Source organism: Nomascus leucogenys, chromosome 2 (assembly GCF_006542625.1).
Source record: "Nomascus leucogenys isolate Asia chromosome 2, Asia_NLE_v1, whole genome shotgun sequence".
Classification (NCBI taxonomy): domain Eukaryota; kingdom Metazoa; phylum Chordata; class Mammalia; order Primates; family Hylobatidae; genus Nomascus; species Nomascus leucogenys.
In genome coordinates this window covers 110,408,955-110,434,903 of record NC_044382.1, presented here as the reverse complement: position 1 = coordinate 110,434,903, position 25,949 = coordinate 110,408,955, and the positions used below count along the sequence as shown (strand labels likewise).

At 37.5% G+C, this 25,949-nt stretch overlaps 1 protein-coding gene across 1 annotated transcript in view; it reads left to right on the top strand.

Moving 5' to 3' along the window:
* Positions 1-7,034: 7,034 nt before the first annotated feature.
* Positions 7,035-25,949, top strand: part of SLCO4C1 (solute carrier organic anion transporter family member 4C1) — a 64,854-nt gene continuing 45,939 nt past the window's right edge. Inside the window, exons 1-2 of the mRNA XM_003259799.4 lie at positions 7,035-7,676; positions 11,981-12,244. Coding sequence (XP_003259847.1) covers positions 7,322-7,676; positions 11,981-12,244 — 619 coding nt within the window. The 5' untranslated portion in view covers positions 7,035-7,321. The remainder of the gene's footprint in view (positions 7,677-11,980; positions 12,245-25,949) is intronic.

The following is a 25,949-nucleotide window of genomic DNA, read 5'->3' as shown; positions in this document are numbered from 1 at the left end:
GACCTATGTTTTAATTTGCTGATGTTTAGATAAATCTCTCTTATCTTACAGTTTTGATTTAAGTTGATTTGTAAAAATTTTTTAACTTATATCAGCTTGCTAGATATGAATCATGGCTTTAGCTTGTTTGGTCCTGATGCTGTCATACAAAGTATTCATAATATTTATGGCAGATACATTGCTATGTGTTGACCAAGTTATTTTACTTTCCTCCTGGCATACAGGACAACTACATAACCAACCCCTCTCATATCTTGGTAGGGCAAGGGACTAAGTTTTGGTCAGCGGCATATGGGCAAAAATACCATATGATATATTTCAGTGCTGGGCAGAAACATCTAGCATGAAGATCTTCACCCTGTCCCCAATTTACTTGCAGGGAGAAAATAACTCTGAAATGAGAGAATCAGAAAACGGGAAGAACATGGATCCATGAATTCATAATTTGAAGGAAAACGTTCCAGGAGAGCCATTGTTTATTGTTTTTACCACATGGGATTGTTTGATAGCCTGTCCTTGAGAGCTTGTTTGGAGGTTCTAGCAGGGAAGCACAGCTACTCGTATATTCTTGAGGGAAGACCCGGCCTCCTCTACTGGAGACGGTTGTCCTCTTAGACCCAGGACACAGCTTCCAGAGCAACTCACATGGAGCAGTGAGGGAGGAAGGGGACACCCCCCCTAGCCAGCCACATCAGCCGAATCAACCCTGATGATCAATGGGGTGAAAGATGTTGCAGCCAGATGGCCCTCACATTCTTGATAGCTTATCCTAATACATGTTCTCAGCATTTATTAAAGTTCTTTCTCTATGTTGACACGAATCTGTTACTCAGTCATTGTTTTGTTATAGTCATTCAATCAAAAAGAATTATCTGTCTCAAGTATACTAATAGTTACTGTCAATTAATACACATTTATTTATCATAACCACAAGGATAAAAGGTAATTTGGGGTGGATACTATGATGAAGTCCAGACAAATGATGAATAATTCTGGCACCATAGAATGAGTTGGAATCACTTCTGATTTTCTGAAAGAATTTGTTTAGAATTGGTATTAGTTCTTATATGCTTGGTAGAATTCACCACTAAAGTCATCTAGCCTAAGACTTTCTTTATGGGAAGGTTTTAAACCGAAAGTTCAATTTCTTTAGTAGATAAAGTCTTGTTTAGATTCTATATTACCTCGAGAGATCTTTGTGATTTGTCTTATAAGAAATTTGTCCATTTCATCTAACTATCAAATTTCTAGGCCATTTTTAGTGTAAGCATGATTTCCCACTTTCTTTTACTTTTAGTCTATTAGCCTTTATATGTAAAATGTGTTTTTGTTGTTGTTGTTGTTGTTTTGTTGTTTTTTTTTTCTGTGATGGAGTCTTGCTCTGTCATCCAGCTAGAGTGCAGTGGTGCCATTTCGGCTCATTGCAACCTTGGCCTCAGGGGTTCATGCAATTTTCCTGCCTCAGACTCCTGCGTACCTGGGATTACGGGCATGTGCCACCACCCTGGCTAATTTTTGTATTTTTAGCAGAGACAAGGTTTCACCATGTTGGCCAGGCTGGTCTCAAACTCCTGACCTCAAGCAATCCACCCGCCTCGGCCTCCCAAAGTGCTGGAATTGCAGGTGTGAGCCACTGTACCTGGCCTAAAATGTGTTTCTTATTGGTAGTATTTAACTGGTTCTTGCATGTTATATCAGATCTGGCAATCCTTTCCATTTAAATAAAATGTTTACACTGTTTACATTTAATGTGATTATTAATATGGTTAGGCCCAACTTATTGTCTTGCTACTGATTTTCTTTTTTTTCCAATACAGTTTTTGTTTCCTTTGTCCTCTTTTGCTGCCTTCTTTTGGATTACCTGAATATCTTTCATGACTCCACCTTATCTCCTTTTCTTACTGTTTTTTATTGTAGCCATTTTGAGGTTGCTCTAAGGCTTATAGTAACAATCATTATCATATTCTACCTTTGATATTATATCACTTCATTTATGAGACACATACATCACTTTCTGTAAAAGACATTTACAATAGCATACTTCCATTTCTCTTTTCCTGGCCTTTGCACTATTATTGTCACACATTTTACCTTTACATATCTTATAACTCCTGTAATAATTTATTATTATTTTTCAACAGTGAATTATCTTTTAAAGAGATGGAAATAATAAGAAAAAAATCTTACATATTTATCTATGCATCTTAAGCTCCATCTCCTCCTTTCTGATTCTCTTCATTCCTTCATATAGAAAAGTATTTCTACCTGGTATCATTTTCCTTCTGCCTGAAGGACTTCTTTTTAACATTTCTTGGTTGTAGGTGCTTTTGGTTATTTCAGTTTTTTTTTCAATGTCTGAAAACTTCTTTATTCCACCTTCCTAAGGCCCTGTGTGAGCCAGCACGAGCCACTATTCCTCTAATCCCTTAAGATGATTCTTTCCTTGGACTAGAACAGTCTCTTCACACCCATACGCTCTCTATATCTGCTGAATACAGGAGGGGACACTCTGCACATCCCTCTATACAGCTTTCTCCTTTTAGGTACTCTGCTTTGCAAATTCTAGTTGTCTTAGTGTTGTTGGACTTTCAGCTCTGTCTGCTCAACTTGGAGAGTCTTCTGGGACTTCTGTAATTTTTACACTAGTGTTTTACTATCTACTTTGTTTGCTTTCTTATAGGATTACTGTATTAAATGTTGACATGTTTTTGTTTCAAATAATTATTATCAGCCATGTTTATGTATGTATTTCTTTTTCTTTCTTTCTTTTTTTTTAGAGATCAAGTCTCGCTGTGTCACCCAGGCTGGAGTGCAGTGGTACAGTGGTGTGATCTTGGCTCACTGCAACCTCCGTCTCCCAGGTTCTAGCAATTCTCCTGCCTCAGCCTCCTGAGTAGCTGGGACTACAGGCACATGCCACAATTAATTTCTTGTATTTTAGTACAGATGGGTTTTCACCGTGTTGCCCAGGCTGGTCTCGAACTCCTGAGCTCAGGCAATCCTCCTGGCTTGGCCTCCCAAAATGCTGGGATTACAGGTGTGGGCCACCGCGCCCTGCTTGTGTATGCATTTCTTAATGATTTATGATTAATAAGATGAAAAGAAAAAGTACAGTTGCATTTCTTCTCAATATGATTATATATTTCTGTGTAAATGCAATTTAAAACAGTATTAAAAACAATACAGTTCAGTGTTCATTTTTTTCTTAGATTTAACTTATTATTTTTAACTATATGTTTTGTGAAACATTTAAAATTGAAAAGATAAATCAATAATACTAAGATGGTCACTTAGATTGGTTGCTTTTATTCAGTTAATGTAAGCTGCTGTGATATTAATAAACCTTTAATACTAGGATTTGTAATTAACCTTAACAATATTCACATTTGACCATGTTTGTAATCAGCCACTGTCAAGATCCCTCTAATTTTAATATTCTATGAGCTTATAATGTTATACTGCTAAAGGGTTCACATTTAGTCTAAAACCAGAAGGGAACTAATAAAGCATTAACAACACAGAGGAGAAAATGATGAAGTACTCAAGATAGGCATATCAATACATTTTCATCCAGTATACATATCTACATGGAAGGCCCAAATCATAAGATCGCTCTTAAGCATGGAATCAGAGCAAGGGGAGTTAATAGGACAATCTTGAAAACTTCTGTCATTAAGCCACTTCACCTTGTTTCATCCAATTCCTGAAAGGAAAGACCTACTGTACATCCCAGAGAATGATATCCAGAGACAGGGACTGCTTCTGTTTACAGTGTTGTAGCCTTACCATAAATTTTGGACATTTTCTTTCTCCCATTCTCCACCCTTTAAAAACATAGCAAATAAAATGTACTATATGAAGAGTAAACTATCAATTACCTTCTGAAATTTAAGATGGTATATTTTGACTGTGTTTATTAGAGGCAGATTTAACCTAGATTGACCAAATAATTAATTTTAAAATGTGCATTTTTCCATAGAATTATCAGAGATGAAAACTACCAAGTTTTCTTTTCTATTTTTGTTTTTTGGTTTTTGTTGCAAACCTGAGCCCCTTCCATCCCTGCAGCATAAAGAATGTAAGGGAACAGGAAATTGAAACTTTCAGTAAGAGCAAGATGTATTTAAGATGAAGCAATAGCAATTTTGCTAATCTTTAACCAAAATTCTCTCTCTAACACTGTGAGAGTGGAGATTTCTCCTTAGTATGAATTTAAGTGCACGATGATTACACTACTCTGATTTTGATAGTATAGCATGGATTTATTAAGTCACAGCTGCAAAATAGTCTTAAGCCATGATTGTATGTAACCACATCTCATCAAAACAAAATTTGCTGGTTGTGTAAATTACTTCGTATTCCATAGATAAAATGGTCATCAAAATAGTTACCTACTTTGGGTCCATTTTTGTAGAAAGCAAGCCCAGGAGGATTACATACCATGCTTAATTTGAATACCTCCAAAATCTGAGGTTTTCAGAGCAGCATTAATCTTCTAAGCCTCACAAATATCAGAGAATTTTGAATTTTGATCTCTTAAAATTACTATGCAATAATTTAACCTGATGGAGATACACTGTAGTTATTAAAAGACAGAAAATGCAAAGTTCAGGGAAGACTTCTGGCTAAGAGAGCTGAGTTCAGATCCTTAAGTGGCAGTTCACTTATTAGCTATGTGACTTTGGGACAGTTACTAATTCTTTATGAGATGTGGTTTCCTCAGTATGTAAACTATATATAACAGTGCAGCTGCTTTTGTAAAGATTTTAATAATGGGGCATATAGCAGACATTTTAAATGTTAGCTCCTACTCTACTCTTTCCCCATGTTTTAGGCCAATCTAGTATTTATTTTTATTTTTAATTCTTACTTTTTTGAGACAAGGTCTGGCTCTATGGCACAACTAGAGTGCTCATTGCAACCTCAGCCTCCCAGGTTGTAAGCGACCCTCCCACCTCAGCCTCCCAAGTATCTGGGAGTACAGGCGTGCACCACCATGCCAGGCTAAGTTTTGTATTTTTGATAGAGACAGGCTTTTGTCGTGTTGCCCAGGCTGGTCTCAAACTCCCGCACTCAGGGCATCCACCTTGGCCTCCCAAAGTGCTGGGATTACAGGCCTGCACCTCTGCGCCTGGCTGGCCAGTCTAGAGTTTTTTCAATTGTGAGGGAACAGGCAACAGAATGTACCTCTGTCCAAAGTAAGATACATATTTTATATCTGTCTCTCAACCCAGTAAACACAGCATACATAATTGAAACAAAAGTTTCACGAAATAGTATTAATCATACTATGTGCCATGTGCTATGTATTATTACTGTCTGTTTCCTATTAAAACACAAGCACCGTAAGGGTAGGGGTATTTGCCAGTTTTTGTTCACTTGTGTACCCCTAGAACTTAGAACAATGTTTGGCACCCAGGACACAAGAATTTTTTGTGTCTGTGTTAAGTGAAAGAATGAATGACTAAATTGTACCTACCATGACACAGTGGTGTTAAGCTCTTCAAAGTGTTTTTCTTATTTATTCCACAGGTAGAAATGTATTATTATTATTAAGAGACAGAGTTTCACTCTTTCGCCCAGACTGGAGTGAAGTGGCACAATCTTGGTTCACTGTACCCTCCACCTCCCAAGTTCAAGTGATTCTCCTGCCTCAACCTCCCAAGTAGCTGGGATTACAGGCCTGCACCACCACACCTGGCTAATTTTTGTATTTTTAGTAGAGACAGTGTTTCACCATGTTGGCCAGGCTAATCTTGAACTCCTGACCTCAGGTGATCCACCCGCCTCAGCTTCCCAAAGTGCTAGCATTACAGGCGTGAGCCACCGCTCCTGGCCCAGTAGAAATTATTTACATGATTGTCGGGCCCGGTGCAGTGGCTCACGCCTGTAATCCCAGCACTTTGGGAGGCCAAGGAGGATGGATCACGAGGTCAGGAGATCGAGACCACGGTGAAATCCCGTCTCTACTAAAAATACAAAAAATTAGCCAGGCGTGGTGGCAGGCGCCTGTAGTCCTAGCTACTTGGGAGGCTGAGGCAGGAAAATGGCGTGAACCCGGGAGGCAGAGCTCGCAGTGAGCCAAGATCACGCCACTGCACTCCAGCCTGGGCAACAGAGCGAGACTCCGTCTCAAAAAAAAAAAAAAAAAGAAATTATTTACGTGATTGTCATCACTGTCTATCTTGGATATGCAATATACAGCACAGAGACAATTTCTTGTCCTTCAGTTTCGAAGGAAAAGCAAAGCGGTGGTTATGCTGTGGTGTTCATCCTGGTAGTGATGGGGGTGGGGTGGGGTGCATTTCTTTTTCTAAGGAGGACTGAGGCAGGAAAATAGGGTCTGGAGGCAGGAAACATAAGGCCTATTCACACTTCAGCTATAACAGGAAATATCCTCTCCATAGGGCGTAGGCCATAAATGACTTTGTAACTTTACTTCATCTTCTCCCTTTACATAGGGCATACCCAAAGCAACCAATGGAATCCTCTAGGGGGTATTTAAACTCCCCAAAATTCTGTAACCGGGCCCTTGAGCCCCTATGCTCGCCCGCTCCCACACTGTGGAGTGTACTTTCATTTTCAATAAACCCCTTCATTCCTTCCTTGCTTTGTTTGTGCGTTTTCTTCAATTCTTTCTTCAAGATGCCAAGAACCTGGACACCTTCTACCAGTAACAGGATGACAGGCAAAAGTCTTATCAAGATGCTCATGAACCAAAGTATACCTCTGACGTCTTGATTCTTGTAGTCCAAGCCTAGCCTGGTTTGGTAAACAGCAAAGGAAGAAAAACGCAAGATAGTTTCTTGAACAATCTCCTGATGCAACTGTTTACAGGTTTCCTGTCAGCACCCAGGGGGAGCTTTTGGCCAGAGACTCTCAGTCTCTGGGTGTTCCCAGTGCTTGGGCTCAAGGGAGGCGCGCTGCGGGCTGAAGGCTCAGGTCAGAACCGCAGGGGCTCGGGCGGAGGCGGACTCCGGTCGAAGGCTGTGGGGTGAGAACACTCGCCCCCTCAGCTGCCGCCGGGTGGCACGCCCACCCCGCGCCTTCCGGTTGGCCCCTGAGGCGACGGGTGAGGCACAGCTGAGAGCCAAAGCCACAGGCTGGGGCGCTAACGCCCCCACTGCGCGCTCTGCGCTCCAGACAGCCGCGAGCTGGAGTAGGAAGGTTCAGGCGGTGGCTGAGAGCGCGCTGGAGGCTGGAGGGCCGGGAGGCGGGAAGCTTCCCGCACGGGGGCGCTGTCACCTGCCTATGGGAGGAGCCAGAGAGGGACCTGGCTCTGCTGCTCTGAAGCACCGGAGTCGGGAGAACCCATCCAGACATGAAGAGCGCCAAAGGTATTGAGAACTTGGCTTTCGTCCCCTCCAGCCCAGACATCCTGCGCCGCTTGTCTGCGTCCCCCTCCCAGATCGAAGTCTCTGCCTCGTCCTCTGACCCTCAGAGAGAGAATTCGCAGCCACAGGAGCTTCAGAAGCCCCAGGAGCCCCAGAAGTCACCAGAGCCATCTCTGCCTTCAGCCCCTCCCAATGTCTCCGAAGAGAAGCTCCGGTCACTGTCGCTGTCCGAGTTTGAGGAGGGGCCTTACGGCTGGAGGAACTTCCATCCTCAATGTCTCCAGCGGTGCAACACACCTCGAGGCTTTCTGCTTCACTACTGCCTCTTGGCCGTCACACAAGGTAAAGTCCAGCGCCCGCTCGAGGCTCGGGCCAGTGGAGAGCGAGGTGGGCACGGCGAGCCAGCCGGGGGAGAGGGCAGGTGAGCGGGGTACGTGGGGCGGTGGACGCGCCCTGCAAGGTGGCCCCGGGTTTGGAACTTGCGTGCGTTCTCACCAAGGCCAACCTACCGGCCCCAGCCAGCCTTCCAAAGTTCAGCTTCTCCTTTATCGCTACAGTTCAAACTTGCTATACAAGCCTTTTTCTCTTTTGTATTTTACCTCAGTTTAGCGGATTCAAGACTTTCAGGGAAGATTACAAGAACCTTCCTTTGGGAAAGGTATACCCTGGGGGAGTTTATTTTACATTATAAAGACAAAAATTTACCTAGGCCCTCTTTAAAGGTCTTTTACTTTTACATTTGTTTCATTGCCTCAGGGGAAGGAGTAATACCTTTGCAGGTGGGAGTGGGACGCCTTACAAGGAAGAAAGCTATGTAAAATCTATCGTATAAATTAGATACAAACATTCATGTTTTGTGAGTGTATTTAGTTTGGGAGTATGTGGGCACCAGAAGAGCCCAGTGAGTAAATTAGCAAAGGCTCCCGACTTTGTTGAGCCTTAACCTTCATTGTGTTACATTAGTTAGCCAGTATCTGTTTTGTTCTAGGATCTCTGTTAGGTTCTCTTGGGAGTTACAGATTCAGTTCAGATTTATACCCTCAGGGGTTTGCAATCTAAGCTCAGTTTGGAGGAGTGATATCCTGGAGGGAGAACAGCTCCCTTGAAAGAAGGCACAGAGAAGGTTAAAGCTGCTTCTGGTGTGTTCAGTACAGAGGTTGAACGAAAATAGGAAGTTAACCCGAGTTGACTTTGAGGAAGGGTGGAGAAGAGGTGGAGAGGAATCATGAAGGACATGACGAAGCTTAGTTGAATTGGCACGTAGATATTTTTTGGTCACTTGAGGCATAGTCCGAGAATATTTTCTGTATAATCAGTCAAGGATTAATTGGAAGAAATACAACCTTAGAAATATATTTTTTAGAGGGTTGGAAACAGCTCATTTTTTAAAGTTAATAGAAAACTAAGTCAAAGCCTAAGTATACTTTTTGTTCTTATTCCTCCTCTTCAAGGAACCCAGGGCCCCTTGCTTTGCTAAGAAACCATTTATTGATTGCAAGTCAGCTGCAGGTCTTCTACTGAAGGTAGATTCGTGTTGAAGAATTATTTCCCTGTCCACTTTTCTTGTCCCTACCAAAGTTCCACTCCATTAATGTCTTGATCATAGTTTTACAAAATTGGTAATTGTGAAGCATCACAGTGTCAAAGGAATGCGAAGATAAAAAAGTTGGACACAAGTAAAAAAGTCTTGTGTATTATCTTAAAATTCCTCTGAAATTTCTATATTATTCCAGAATATATCATTTTATATTTAATATAAAATATTGCCTAAAATTGTTATCAAATATAATTGTCACTCGTAGAAAATTTGTCAGGTTTAGTCTGGAGCAGCATCTACCCAGAGGTCCCCAATTTAAGAAGCTTAATCTGAGATAAAAGTGACCTAATAGGCCGGGCATGGTGGCTCACGCTTGTAATCCCAGGACTTTGGAAGGCCGAGGCTGGCGGATCACTTGAGGTCAGAACTTGGATACCAGCCTGGCCAACATGGTGAAACCCCCTCTCCACTAAAACTACAAAAAATTATGGCCGGGCGCTGTGGCTCACGCCTGTAATTGCAGCACTTTGGGAGGCTGAGGCAGGCAGATCACCTGAGGTCAGGAGTTCGAGACCAGCCTGGCCAACATGGTGAAACCCCGTCTCTACCAAAAATACAAAAACTAGTTGGGCATGGTGGCACATGCCTGCAATCCCAGCTACTTGGAGGGCTGAGGTAGGAAAATCACTTGAACCCAGGAAGTGGAGTTTGAAGTGGGCCGAGATCGTGTCATTGCACTCCAGCCTAGGCAACAGAGCGAAACTCTGTCTCAAAACAAAACACCACAAAAATTAGACGGGTGCGGTGGCACACACGCCTGTAGTCCCAGCTATTCAGGAGGCTGAGGCAGGAGAATCACTCCAACCTGGGAGGTGGAGGTTGCAGTGAGCCGAGATGGCGCCACTGCACTCCAGCCTGGTGACAGAGTGAGGCAAGGTCTCAAAAAAAAATTATAATAATAAAAAGTGCGACCCAATAAATTATTAGTTTACATTTCAGTTTAAGTTTGAATGCCTGAAAACTATTGCCATGTTTCTCAAACACGATCCTTAAGATCATTTCCATGGTATATTTAAATATACATTTAATTGGAAAGAAAAACAAAATTTGTCAAATGAGTTTATTTAACCCAGCATTTCTCAAAGACAAACAGGGGTTCTCTAAGTACTTAATTTTCTAATGTGCTTCCTATTGTCATTCATTTACAATAGAGAGATGTAGTACGGAGCATTTCCTGATTTTTTTGTTTTTGTTTTTTTAAGTAATGTTCTTGGAACTTGTATAGCATAGAATTCACTCTGTAGTCCCAGCTACTCGGAGAGGCTGAGGCAGGAGAATGGCGTGAACCCGGGAGGCGGAGCTTGCAGTGAGCCGAGTTTGCGCCACTGCACTCCAGCCTGGGCGACAGAGCGAGACTCCGTCTCAAAAAAAAAAAAAAAAAAAAAGTCATTGGATTAATGTGCTATCCTTCCTGAGGAGTTTACAAATTTTTTTTTTTCAAAGAGAAGTTTTACCATAAAGACAATGCTTTCTATTAACTAATTTTTAATCAGTATGGCAAGTGATAGGGAAGTTGATTTTATTGGATGCGGAAAATTTTGTATTATTAGATAACGTATAAAAATGTCATCCTAAGATATTTTAGGTACTTTATTTTGAAATCCCAAGAATTGTAAATTGGCTTATAGTCTTGTGAAACTGGTACAAAAGTAAAAAATATGAGTTTTGAAACTTATTAAATTTGTTGAATTTATTTTTTTTGAAATATATTTTAAGCTACGGTCTTAGTCAAAATTTAAAGAGATTTGTGGAGATCATGACTTGTATGTATATACTCATTCTGGTATTGAATGAAAACAATTTATCATACCTAAGTAAAAGGAATCTCTAGTTAATTCAATCAGATTTTTAAAATTTTCAATTTATAGTTATGTTTAAAACTCCTGTAAGTTTAATCTATATCTGGACAGGACATTTTTAAGTAAGTCAAAATTTTCAGATTTTTCAGTCTTACCTTGTTTACCTTCTATTCCTTCGCTATAGTTATAATAAATGTATGTTTTTTCTTTTACTTTGGATATAATTTAGAATACAGGTGGCTAAAAGACTTATGTTTACTTTTGCTCTAGAATCCTTTGCACGGTAACTTTGATATCTGTAAGAATGTTAGAAAAAAATAGGGGTTTGAGAGCTCAATTTCTTCTTCCTAAGACTAAATCAAGGTTATCTCTTTTTTTGGAGTTGGGGAGAGGAGGGAAGAGACAAAGTAATAGTCAAAGTTATCTCTTGTCATAGATAAATATGTTTAAGGATTGAATAATTTGGGAAGCAATTGAGCCTAACTGTAATGGCCTATGGGGTCTCTTGTACCTTTTGTAGTCTTCTGAGTGAGGTCCCTGGGAGTATGATATATTAATACTTGGAAACTCTAGCAAACTGGCTTCATGGGACTTTACCAGTTTGACTTCATCATTTAAAGAAAAATGAATTAAGGCTAGTTAACTATAATTTAGTATGCAGCAAGCATCAGTTTTGTTGGACACCTGAAAATTCACAAGTGTACAATTTAAAAAGCAAACTGGGCCAGGCGCGTTGGCTTACACCTGTAATGCCAGCACTTTGGGAGGCCAAGGCGGGTCACCAGATCACCTGAGGTCAGGATTTCAAGACCAGCCTGGCCAACATGGTGAAATCCCATCTCTACTAACAAGATACAAAAAATTAGCCAGGTGTGGTGGCGCATGCCTGTAATCCCATCTACTCCAGAGCCTGAGGCAGGAGAATCACTTGCACCCTGGAGGTGGAGGTGGAGGTGGCGGTGAGCCCAGATCGTGCCATTGCAGTCCAGCCTGGGCAATGAAAGTGAAACTCTGTCTCAAAAAAATAAATAAATAAAATAAAAATTAAAAATAAATAAATAAAAATAAAACTCAAACTGATTTTCAAGGAAATATGTTTAGGTTGCCTAACTTTGAAACTTTGAGACTTTGAAAACTGGTACATTTAAAAAAACAAAAGAAACGAATAATCAAACTCTACTTCATTGTGTTAATAATCTTAATCATAGGGTAAAATTTTAATGATGCACATCAACTTTTCTGTTTTTTAGGTATTGTAGTTAATGGCCTAGTAAATATTAGCATTTCCACTATTGAGAAGCGTTATGAAATGAAGAGTTCCCTGACTGGCCTGATTTCATCAAGCTACGATATTTCATTCTGTTTGTTGTCTTTATTTGTATCATTCTTCGGTGAAAGAGGACATAAGCCGAGATGGCTTGCATTTGCAGCCTTTATGATTGGACTGGGAGCACTTGTATTCTCATTGCCACAATTTGTCAGTGGAGAATATAAATTGGGGTCTCTTTTTGAAGGTAAGTTTCTGTTGTGTTTATGTTTGTTTTAATCTAAAGAAGTGGATAAAACTAGGTCATTAACTTTATATTGCAATTCACTTATACAGTATGGTAAGGGTTTACATCTCTTCCATGGCTCACTGGTTTGTTCATTGTGTGAACTGTATGAGATAGGAGATTAGAGAGACTGTACATTATTCATCGTTTCAGTGGTTCTCCAAGTTTTTAAGCCTCTGATTCTTATTCCCCATATTATACACAGTCCTCCTCAAAAAGAGATGACTTGTTTTCCTTTGCGGGTTGTGACCTCATTGGAGTTCTGAGATCTTTAGTTTTTCCCTTTGTACTTTTATTTGCTGTGTTCACAGCTCTGCACCCTGGACATGTTGATTCCTGATTTGAGACAAAGAGAGGTGACATTTAGAAAAGTGGAACTTTTCCTAAGAAATGAAACTAGCTCTACTTTTGGACCTAGATAAGAAACACAGAACTTCAGAGCAACCGTCATCGTAGGTTGCTTTCGTTAGATGGAGAAATATATTATTCAAAGTCTCAGAAAGGAAATTTAATTATATACATATTTTTTCCCAATGACATTTTTAATAAAAAAACAAATATAGTAGAGCCAGAAGGGTGGACAAATGAAAGTAGACCTTAACATTTTAATGTCCTTCCTGGGACTTCTAATAGCAAATATTGAAATAATTAGGAATAAAATCAGATGGTTATAAACTCAGAGGCTTTATTCACTTACTTAACCCCTGAAAATGAAAGACAAAGGATAATTGCAGCCTGTTATGCTATAGGTATTATTTTTAAAAAGTTAAGATTGTTAGATTTGTGTGTTAATATTGAAAATTAGTATTTGCTATAGTGTGGATGTTTGTCTCCCTAAACCTCATATTGGAGGGAGGTGTTTGGGTCATGGAGGTGGATCATTCATGAATACATTAATGCCCTGGGAATGGGGTCAGTGAGTTCTGTTTGTTCCCAACAAAACTGTTTGTTAAAGAGAGTTTGAGCTAGGCATGGGGGCTCACGCCTAAAATCACAGCATTTTGGAAGGCTGAGGCAGAAGAATCCCTTGAGCTCGGGAGTTAGAGACCAGCCTGGGCAATATAGTGAGACTTTCTACAAACAAAAAAAGATTCTGGCCCCTCCCCTGTAGCTCTCTTGCTTCCTCTCTCCCCATGTGATCTCTGTGATCTCTGGCTAGCTGCCCCTCTGCCTTCTGCCCTGAGTGGAAGCAGCCAGAGGCCCTCCTTAGAAGCAGGTGCTGGCACTATGTTCTTGTACAGTAGAACTGTGAGCCAAATCAATTTCTTTTCTATATAAATGCCTCAGGTGTTCCTTTTTATTTATTTATTTTATTTATTTATTTTTTTTTTTTTGAGATGGAGTCTCGCTCTGTCGCCCAGGCTGGAGTGCAGTGGCGCGATCTCGGCTCACTGCAAGCTCCGCCTCCCGGGTTCACGCCATTCTCCTGCCTCAGCCTCCGTTGTAGCTGGGACTACAGGCACCCGCCACCGCGCCCGGCTAATTTTTTGTATTTTTTTAGTAGAGACGGGGTTTCACCGTGGTCTCGATCTCCTGACCTTGTGATCCACCCGCCTCGGCCTCCCAAAGTGCTGGGATTACAGGCATGAGCCACTGCGCCCGGCCAGGTGTTCCTTTTTAGCAATGCAAATGGACTAAGACAATATTAAAGTATTAATCTTTCCCAAGATCAATTTTCCAATTCTAGAATGATAACAAACAGGAAAATATTCTCAATAACAAATTATATATTACATAGCATGGTTTTAGAAGTGCACTTATTAGGTAAGTAGGCTTCATTTTAGAAGTAAAAATAGAATATGTAAGTGGATGAATGGAGAGTATTTTTAAAATGTGGTAGAGTTTGGAATGAATAAGATAAGGAGAATAAGTTATCAGCAGAAAGAGCACTTACATAGATTCTAGCACATTATCCGAGATTGGACAAGACTGCACAAGGCAACTTGACATAATTTCACTGGGAGTAGTTTTAGGAACAAGCCACATATTGCAGCGTAGGCTTTAGTATAACACTATTGAAATCTAAATCGTAAGGGAATATCTAAATTTTAATCTGCCACACAAGAAAACATATTACTGATTCTATGATAGTTATTTGTTCATAGCATTTAGGTGGTAATCTTTGTGCTGTTTCTAGGCCCTCAACCTTTCAGTTGCTCAGATGTCTTTCTTGTTCTTAAGTAAACAAATCTTGCTCAAAAATCTATGACTCTCTAAACTGAAACGTAAATACTTCTTCCAGTACAAAGCCTGATCTGTCTTCCACGATCTTCTCAGCTTCCTCTCTTGCCATTTATACCTGGAGTTATGGCCATTCTGAAGAACTTATTTTCCTAAAGGAAAATTGCCACAAATTAAGGTGTTTGTGTGTGACCAGAGATGAAGCTAAGATTGCTGAAGCCAGATCATAAACTTTTAGTAGTGTACTGTGCAGGTTTTCACCAAGTTCTTATTGATCTAATTAACATTTTTCATTATTTTAGCAGATTATTGAAATAGGTTAGATAGAGGAATTGGCTGATCTAAGATTTTTACTGTAAATTGACTCAATTTAAATAATAGCTTAAATGTAGCAAATGAAAGCAAAAACTCAGCTTGCCCTCCTGTTATTCTGCCATTCGTATAATATATATTTATTGATATGGACTACACATGGTGTTGAGATAACACCAGTAAAACAGTTCCATGCCATCTGGATTTTATGTATTAGTGGGAAGAAGTATGCAATTAATAAACAAATGAACAAGATAATTGAAAATTGAGGTGAGTGGGTAAAGAGACAAATAGAATGAAGTAATACTGTGTTAAAGGCTAAGTATGTTTGCCAAGAAAGGCTACAATGATAATATCTGGATAGTGAAGAGCTAACCTTGAAAGATAATTTCCAGGCTGGAGAAAAACATGGTTAAGGGCTTTGCAGCAGAGGAGGGCTTGGTAGGTTTTAGGAATTGTCAGTTTTGGTCAGCATTGTCAAAGCAAGGGAGGCTGTTTTGGAGAGGCAGGTAGACACTAGGGAGGCATTTAGATTGTGCTTGAAATGCAATGCAAAGTTGTGAAAGAGTTTTATACAGGGAAGTGCATGATCTTACTGGAGTTCAAGAGACAAGAGTAAATGGGAGCCAATCACTCTGGAAATTTTTATTGTAGTCCAGGTGAGAGATAAACGTGGCTGAGACTGGGGTGGTAGGAGTAGAGATCCAGAAGATGAATGATTCTCAGTGTGTTTTATAGGAAAAAGAAATAGGACTCTGTTGGATATATTGTGAAGGAGGAATGAAGGAGTCCTTGGTATTTGGCTTGATCAGCTGGGGCCATTTTTACTAGAAGGTGGAAGACTAGGTAGAACAGAATTGGAATGAAATTAAGAATTTGGGTTTGGAGTTTTTTAGTATGAACTGCATATTATATATCCAGTGTTGCAGTGTATATCCTCAAACATATGTGTTTACATAATCATGCAAGTCATTCATTTGGTTTGATTCCTAGAAGTGCAAATACTGGATTTGAAGGCCTTCCTCATTCTAGTTTTTGATAGATAATGTCACACTGACTTTCAGGAAGGGGTATATTAGTTACTCTCCCATTGTTGGTGAATGAAAATGCGTCACTGTTGTGTTGGATTTTTGCATTTTTTTTCCCCTGTGATTTTTCTTTTTTTTTCTTTTTTTTTTTTGAGAAGGAGTTTTGGTCTTGTTGCCCAGGCTGGAGTGCAATGGTGCGATCTTGGCTCACTGCAGCCTCCACCTCCTGGGTTCAAGCGATTCTCCTGCGTCAGCCTCCTGAGTAGCTGGGATTACAGGCACGTACCACTATGCCTGGCTAATTTTTTATATTTAGTAGAGATGGGGTTTTACCATGTTGGTCAGGCTGGTTTCAAACTCCCGACCTCAGGTGATCTGCCCGCCTCAGCCTCCCAAAGTGCTGGGATTACAGGCATGAGCCACCGTGCCCGGCCTCCCTGTGATTTTTCTTAACAGAAGTGTCATTGTGGTGTGTGCAGGTGTTTATAATATGACAGACACAAAATTCAGGATTGAAATTGCATTACACATTTAAAGGAATCCAGGCATTTAGAAACGGAAGGGATGTTAGAAATGATAAAACCCAGCCGGGCACAATGACTCATGCCTGTAATCCCAGCACTTTTGGAGGCCAAGGTGGGCGGACCATGAGGTCAGGAGTTCGAAACCAGCCTGGCCAACACAGTGAAACCCCATCTCTACTAAAGATACAAAAAAAAAAAAAATTAGCTGTGTGTGGTGGCACCCAGCTACTTTGGAGGCTGAGGCAGGAGAAATGCTTGAACCAGGGAGGCCGAGGTTGCAGTGAGCTGAAACCTTACCATTGCACTCCAGCCTGGGTGACAGAGCAGAGACTCCATCTCCAAAAAAAAAAAAAAAAAAGAAGTGAAAAACCTCTTCTTCTTGCAGTGTAAGCCTTAGGGCAAGAGGTGAATTGATTTCATAGATGGTTAACAACAACTAAAACTAATCCTAATTTTTATGGTTTGTTTATTGTTTTTCAAACGTGTATGCTAAGTTATTAACTATATCGAATGATTTTAATACTTTTTATGAATTTCAACCATTTCTTCCCCAATTTCTAGTAGTCAGGTACAGTGGTCCGTATTAATCTACTTTTGCAAGTTAGGGAATCTGTAAGGAAAAATCTGAATTATTTGTTAAACTTTAGGGAGACTAGAGAAGAAAACCTAGGAAAAGGAAACTGCAAAAGGAAAACAGATTAGTTGAAAGCTTCCTGTAAATTAATTAGAGGCAAGGGGATGTGTAATCTTCCTAAGTAACTTAACATAACATAGAGCATAATATTAATAAATGATTTTATTAATTGAAATTATACGTGTAATTTAATTTAAAATGGACAGTGAGGAAATTAACATACCCTTCTGTGCTTTTTCTGTTGTTCTTGTGGGAAATCAAAATCAGGGCTCACTTTGGATGGAATAATCTCTATAAGAGGAGACTAAAGTAATGTAATATAGCTAGTAAGTAGAAAAAAACAAAACATAAAATACGATAAGCATGTATAATTTCTACAGGTGTGAGAATAACACAAAAGAACGTTAAGAACAAAAGTTAGGAAGATATGTTTGGAAACAGCTTGGACTTTCTATTGTGTTGTAAATAATAAATTTAAGTAGGTTGTAGAGAAAGTTTTTTTTTAAGGGAAGCTTTTAGAAAGACATAAGCATTAGAGGTGATTAACTTTGAATGGAGATGATCAAAGGGAAGTTGTGGTTGTTATTGGACTAAAAAAAGAGGTAGTATTAAAATTAAGAGGAACAAATACATACTATTAAGGGCTAATTTTTTGTACAAGTTAACCCAAACATAGAATAGTGTCAAAACACTTTCAAATAAGTCATATTTGACATTCATTTTGACTTACTTCAACATAATATTAATATGACACAACATATTGCAATATGACTTTAAAATATTTAAAATGCAATAAATAAATCTTTACCACATAACATTTTTTTCATCTAAGCAACCTTAATTTCTTTTAGATGAGTGTTATTTTAATGTTACCATGCAAAATAATCTTTATGTCTCTTTGAGACTTTGGGAGAGAGGCATTATTAAATACTGAGGAATTGTAGAAAAGTAGTTACTTAAGCTAGTAAAGCTCTTTTTATTTATTGACCAATAATTAGATAATTTTTCCTACGTTGCACTATATCTTTGTTTCTCTTTTCCATCCCCTTTCCCTCAAAGAAACCTTAAATGATAAAAATTCACATTAGCTGTAGCACTAAATTTCTAATTTTTTTTTTATTGGCATTTCAGAGAGAATGCTTCATCAAAGGACTTCGGTTATGCTTGGTAACTACTTACAAAAGCTGTGCTAGGAAAATGATTAGAGTAGGACTCAAAGTGGACTTTACTTCTGGTTACTATTTTATCTTTTTTTCTTAGAATATTTTTTTCTTTAATGGAATTCTTGCCTAGATTTGAGAAGACCTAGGGCAAAGAATCTTAGAGGTTTTCAAGCACAAATTCAATACAGGAAGCTTTAATTTTGCTTGGCCTCTGAGTGTTTTTCCTTTTTTGATATTATTTTTTATTTTATGGAAATCACTTATTTTTCTTACATTTTACTTCTTTGTAACTGAAATGAATAAAGGAGTAATGAGAAGAGGTGTTTTTTTAGATTAGAAGCTATAATGGTGTAATAAACAAATAATTCACTTTTAAATTTAATACATACAATAAAAGGCCTAGAGCTACCTTTTAGCAATAGTCAATGCTCTAGATAAAACCATCACAATTTTTTATATCAGAGGCTTTTCAGTCTTTCTCATACTTCCTAGATAATACGAATTACCCTGAGCCAGGCTCAATGGCTCACACCTGTAATCCCAGCACTTTGGGAGGCTGAGGTGGGTGGATTACTTGAGGCCAGGAGTTTGAGACTAGCCTGGCCAACATGGTGAAACCCTGTCCCTACTAAAAGTACAAAAATTAGCCGGGCATGGTGGCAGGCACCTGTAATCCCAGCTACTTGAAAAGCTAAGGCAGGACAATCGCTTGAACCCCAGGAGGCAGAGGTTGCAGTGAGCTGAGATCGGGACACTGCACTCCAGCCTGGGCAACACAGAACAACACTCCATCTCAAAAAAAAAATATATATATATATATATATGTATATATATATATGTGTGTGTATATATATGTGTGTGTGTGTATATATATGAATTATCCTGGATAGTTGCTATTCCCGTACTGCCTCTTGGAGATCCTGATTCAGTAAGTTTGGAGTAGGACTCAATCAATATTTTTTAAAAATTGCCCGGGTTATCTTAGTCTAATTTAGGACATACATGTCCATTTTAGTGTCTGATTACTTTGTAAAGCTTTTAACTGTGGATATAGAGAGAAAGGTTTCTTTTCCTTTGCAGATTATTGCTTTATGTCTTCCTTTAAAATAGGAGTTTCACAATCATCATGAAATGCTAGGTGCTCTAATGCAGCCAGTTTTGTTGAAATGCAAATGACCAAACTTCTGAAATAGAGGAAACTTACAGAGAAAAATAAGTAGGAAAAAAATGTGTCAATGAAATTTAAGCACGAACTCAATTCTCCTTACAAGCTATAGTTTGCTGGTAGGTAGAGGTTTAAAAAATCCATGGCCTTCAGCAAGAGAAAAACATGTCCAAACATTTCTGAAAGTACTATCTACAGAGAACAGTTTCTAGAGGTATTAGGAATATGTTAAAAATGTGTTCAATGGTTGAATGAGTTTGGAAAAAAAAAAAAGAACACTAAGCAGGTGTCTTTACTGCAGTACTATAAAGCAAATGGATTTTGCAAATCTTTAGTTAGGGGTATGATATGTAGAGTTGATGAAGAGGCTCCGTTGTTAAACTTGTCCCCTTCATCCTGCTTTCGCCCCTTACTTTGTCGTCCTCTAGGTAGGTGAGGCAGTGAACACACTTTGGTAAAATCTGCTCTATCTGCTTTAGGTTTAACTATGTGAATTTGAAAGCGCTTGTTGAGTTTAGAAACTTTATTATGATCAGCACCTAGAACAGCATGCGATATAAACTAGGTCCTTAAGAGCTATTTGTTGAGTTGTCACATATATTAATGAATGGAGTCCTTTGATGAGGTATATTAAGAGCCTAATGCCTTGTCCTTCCACAGAAGACAGTAAGAGTAGGTAATGGCAGATAAAGGCAATTTGGGATTCTCTGTCCACATTTTCCATAAACTTGGGCTAAAAAAAATAGTGTAACATTTAAAGAGAATTTTCTCTTTCTCTCTCCATTTTTTTTCTCTGGCGACTGAATTAGGACAAATTATGTTGTTAGAGGCAAAAATTATTTTCCATAATCTTTTTGAGTAAGATTTGGGATCTGAAAAATTTGCAGTGTGAAAAGGAAGCTAAAATGAGAAGCATATTCAGAAATAGTAGCAGAATGCTTTGATATTCTACTTTTGGTTTTTGTCTTAATGACTTGCTAAGATGTTGATTTCACTTCAGTGCTTCTAAGAAAATTCTCTTTTAATGTTCCATTTTTTTTAGCCCAAGTTTATGGAAAATGTGGACAGAGAATCCCAAATTGCCTTTATCTGCCATTACCTACTCTTACTGTCTTCCGTGGAAGGACAAGGCATTAGGCTCTTAATGTTAAAATGTTAGCAATTCTCTTTTCATGGACTTTTTAAAATCTTCGTATATAAAATGAAATGCTCTGATAGGGCATTCAAGTGGCCATAGGCGTAGTTGTGTCTAACCAGGTATATTGTGTGTAAGGTAATGATTAAGCAATGTCTTTTTTTTTTTTTTTCTTTTTTTTTTGTAGCTTCCTTAGAAAGGTTGGTGGTTTGTGGCAGGAAATAAATGAGGAAATTCTATTTTCTTAGTCACTGTTCTTAAAAACGCACAAATTTGCCAATGTGTGTTTTAATATATTTTTTCTGTTTCATTTTAATGCTATTAGTTAATCCGATTTAATGAAAGTATTCAGCACTTTAGCAGAGATATGAGAGTCAGAAATAAGTGAGTTTAAGTTTTTGCTCACACAGTGTGATAGAACTATAGTGATCCTGGAGATAAGTTTCTTTGACTATAAATTATGTTGATAATAATCAATGCCACATAGAAGAGTATACATATGTGGTGATAAGGCAGTGCCTGGTGTGTGATAAGTGCTCATTAAATAGTAGTAATGAATAATAAAGTCCTTTTTTTTTTTTTGTGGATGTCACTTGGTGTTGACATATCCCCAAAGTCTGACCAAACACTTTTGAACTAGTACATTAGAAAGGGTTTTAATTAGATATATTTCTAAGATCATATTGTTATGAGATAAGAAAAGAATTCATTTGTTGTAGCTCAGCTTAACTGGGTCCACTTAGAATAACACATTAAAATATTGCCTTTTAAATAGCCAAGTTGCCTTTTGAAAATATCTTGAATTTTTTGACTTTGAACATGATATGTACTTTGTAAAATGTTCAGAAAATAGAAACACACAAACAAAAATGGAATAAACAAAGAAAGAAAGAGTTTTCATGGTAACACACCTTGGTTATTCACTGTTAACACTGTTCAGTCTTTTAAAAATGTATATACGCATTCATACGTATATTGTCACACATAAACTACACTACACAGTCATTAACACACATTCATGCACACATTCACACTCACATAATTTTATTAACATTCACACATCTTTACATCACATTCACACAAACACATTCAAAATCCTTGTTTGAAGGAAACAAGATTTTTAATCTATGAATGTTGACTTCTTTTTCTTGGAAGATGTGTTGGACACATTTTATATTAGTAAAGATGGAGCTGCAGAATCTTTTTGGTTTTCTATTATTTCATTTTATAAATAACTTATTTAACCAACCCTCCTTTGTTATATTTTTTGTTAATACATTTAATTTTTCTGGTTAGAGAGGTTCTATGGGTCATGCAGTCAATTTGGGTAATACTAAGAAGTGGAAAGAGAAAAAAACCCAATTCACTGTTTTTCTTTTCTCAAGGAAAACAGCTTCAGTATTGTCTTACTGTTTTTCTGTGCCTATTTTTAATACAGTTAATAAAATATGTTGCAACCTGTGAGCATTTTCTTGCATAGCATTCTGTTTTACATTTTAAACATTCTCATAGAACTGAATTTTTACATATAAAAAGTTTTTTATTATAAATTAACTCATGATGAACATTTTTATGTTTAAAGGTTTTACTATATTTCAGTAATTATACAGTATATAATGTTTTGGAATTGACTTTTTTTAGTCTGAGTAATTATCTGAATACTCATCATGTTGTTGTATATATCAATTGTTCTGTTCTTTCTACTGCTGATTAGTAATCCATGGTATGGATGTACCATAGTTTGTTTAACCATTTGCCTATTAAAGAACATCTGGTTTCTTCCCAGATTTTGGTTATTACAAATAAAGCTACAAACATTCGTGTTCAGATTTTTGTGTGAACATAGTTTTCATTTTTCTGGAATAGATGCCCAGGAGTAAAACTGCTGGGTCATATGAAAATTCTATGTTTAGTTTTTTGAGAAATTGCCAAACTGTTTTCCAGATTCACTGTATCACGTTGTATTCCCATCAGCAATGTATGAGTGACTCAGTTTTTTTGAATTCTTGCCAGCATTTGGTATAGCCATTCTGATAGGTGTACAGTGAAATCTCGCTGTGTTTTAATTTGTATTTCCCTAATGGCTGATAAAATTGAGCATCTTTGCTTGTGTGAATTTGCTATCTGCATATCATCTTTGGTGAAATGTCTTTTCATGTCTTTGGATATTTGTTTCTTTACTGTTGAGTTTTGAGAGACATTTATGTTTTCTGAGTAGTAGGTCTTGTCACAAGCTAGTTTGCAAATATTTTCATCCAGTCTGTAGCATGTCTTTTCATCCTCTTAACAGGGTCTTTCAGAGAGTGAAAATTTTCAATTTAAAAAAGTCGAATTTATCAGTTTTTTCCTTTTATAGATTATGCGTTTATTGTGAAGATTAAAAACTCTTTGCCTAGCTCTGATCCCTAAGATTTTCTTCTATTTTTAAAAAAAGTTTTATAATTTTCTATTTTACATTTTAGTCTGTGATATATTTTGAGTTAATTTGTATAAAAGATGTGAGGTTTAAAGTTTGATTTTTGTTTATAAGTGTCCATTTGCTCTAGCTCCGTTTGAAAAGTCTGTCCTTTGACAATTGAATTACTTTTGTAGCTTTTCAAAAATCCGTTGGGCATATTTGTATAGCTATATTTCTGGGATCTCTACTCTGCTCCATTGATTTATGTATCTCTCTACCAGTATCACATTCTTGACTATTATACTTATGTAAGTCTTGAAATCCTATAGACATTCCTCTCACTTCATTGTTATTTTTCCATATTGGTTTGCCTCATTCCTTTTTATTTCTATATAAATTTTAGAATAATCTTGTCAATATCTACAAAATATCTTAATAGGATTTTGAGGGAAATTGTATTAAACCTTGATATGGTTTGGTTTTGTGTCCCCACTCAAATCTCATCTCAAATTGTAATCCCCATAATCCCCACATGTCAAGGGAGGGACCTGGTGGGAGGTTATTTGATCATGGGGGTGGTTTCCCCCATGCTGTTCTCCTGATAGTGAGTGAGTTCTCATGAGAGCTGATGGTTTTATAAGTGTTTGACAGTTCTTCCTTCACATGCTGTCTCGCCTGCCACCATATAAGATGTAACTGCTTCCCCTTCAGCCGTGATTGTAAGTTTCCTGAGGCCTAAACTTTTTTCTTTATAAATTACCCAGTTTCAGGTAGTATCTTTATAGCAGTGTGAAAATGAACTAATACAACCTGTATATTAATTGGGATTAAATTGATACAGTTACTATGTTGGGTCTTCCAATCCATGAATATATATGGATTTATACTCCATTTATTTAGACTTTCTTTAATTTTTTTCATCAGTATTTTGTATTTTTAGCATACAAGTTATGTATATATATTTTGTTAGATTAACATCTAAGTATTTCTTTTTGCTTTTTTTGAATGGTTGTAAATAGTACTGTATTTTAAATTTCAGTTTCCATATGTTCATTGCCAGTATGTGGAAATATGATAGATTTTTGTATGTTTTATTGTGTATTCTGCAACGTTACTGAATTAATTGGTTCTTGATATTATTTTGTGGATTCCTTGGTGTTTTCTGTGTAGACAGTCATGTTTTCTGCAAATAGGAACAGTTTTATTACTTGTTTACCTTCTGTATGACATTAATTTTTCTTTTTTTTTTGCCTTATTGCACTGGTTAGAACTTCCAGTACTATTTTGAGTAAGAATGGTGAGAGTGATTGTTCTTACCTTCTTCCCTATATTAGGGAAAAAACTTTCAGTCTTTCACCACTGCTGCCTGTTTTTATAAATACTCTTTATCAAGTTGAGAAAGTTCTACTCTGTTCCTTTTTTTCTGAGAATTTTTATCAGGAATCATTGTTGAATGTTGCCAAATACTTGTTCTGCATCAATTGTTCATGTGATTTCTGTTTATGTGATCATGATCATGCGATTTTTTTCTTCTTCAATCTGTTAATACAGTAGTTAACATTTTTTTATTTTTTGATTTTTTTGATGCCAGCCTTGCATCCTAGAATAAACCTCACCTGGCAATGGTGTACAATTCTTTGGATATATTTGTGAATTCTGTTTGGTACTATTTTGTTAAGCATTTTTGTGTCTATATTCAAAAGGGATATTAGTTTTAATTTTCTTTTATGTACTGTCTCTATTTAGCTTTGTAGTTTTTGTGGATTTTAGGGGATTATAAACTTCATACAATAAATTGAGAAATGTTCCTCCTCCACTATTTTCTGAAATTGATTTTACTTTATATGTTTGTTAGAATTCTGCAAGTGAAACTATTTGAGCCTATAGATTTCTGTTTGGGGAGTTCCTTAATTAAAAAAGTTAATATTCTTAATAGTTATCTTTAATAGTAATTCAAATCTATTAGGTTGGTGCAAGAGTAATTGTGATTTTTGTCATTACTTTTTTTTTTTTTTTTTTTTTTTTTTGAGATTGAGTCTCGCTCTGTCGCCCAGGCTGCAGTGCAGTGGCGCGACCTCGGCTCACTGCAAGCTCCGCTTCCCGGGTTCAGGCCATTCTCCTGCCTCAGCCTCCCGAGTAGCTGGGACTACAGGTGCCTGCAACCACGCCCGGCTAATTTTTTGTATTTTTAGTAGAGACGGGGTTTCACCGTGTTAGCCAGGATGGTCTGGATCTCCCGACCTCGTGATCCGCCCGCCTCGGCCTCCCAAAGTGCTGGGATTACAGGCGTGAGCCACTGCGCGCGGCCTTGTCATTACTTTTAACGGCAAAAACTGCAGTTAACTTCTGCACCAACCTTATACTTCATTTTGGGTGAGTAGATATAATTTATCCTTTTTATGGATTTCATTTAAGTTGTCAAATTTATGTAGATAAAGCTAACTGTTCCTAGTATTTATTTATTATATTTTCTTTGTCTGCTGGATCTGTTGTGAAATCCTTTGCTTGATTCCTGGTATTGACAGTATTTGTCTACTTTTTCTTGTTCTTTGTCAGTCTTGCTAGATGTAGCCAATTAAATTCATCTTTTCAGAAAATGAACTTTTAGTTTCATTAATTTTTCTCTATAGTTTTCTATTTTCCAATTTATTGGTTTCTGCCCTTTATTTTCTTTCTTCTTATTTTAAATTTATTTTATTATTATTTTTCTCTAGGTGGCTGACATGGAAGCTTAGATTACTGATTTTATTTTTATTTTTTCTAACGTATGCATTTTAGTGCTATAAAATTTTCTTTCAGTACTGCTTGAGTTGTATTTCACAATTTTATATATTGTGTTTTCATTTTTACTTAATTCAGTGAATTTTTTTATTTCCTTAGAGACTTCCTTTTTGACCCATAGATTATTTGAAAGTCTGGGAGCATGTTGTTTAGTTTCCGATATTTGGAGATATTTTTGTTATCATTTTGTTAATGATGTTTCCTTAGATTCCATTGTAGTCAGAAAACATACTAGGTAGGATTTGAATTTTTAAAAATTTATTAAGGTTTACTCTATGGCGCAGGATGTGGTCTGCCTTGGCATATGTTCTGTGGGCATTTCAAAAGAAAATGTATTTTGCTATT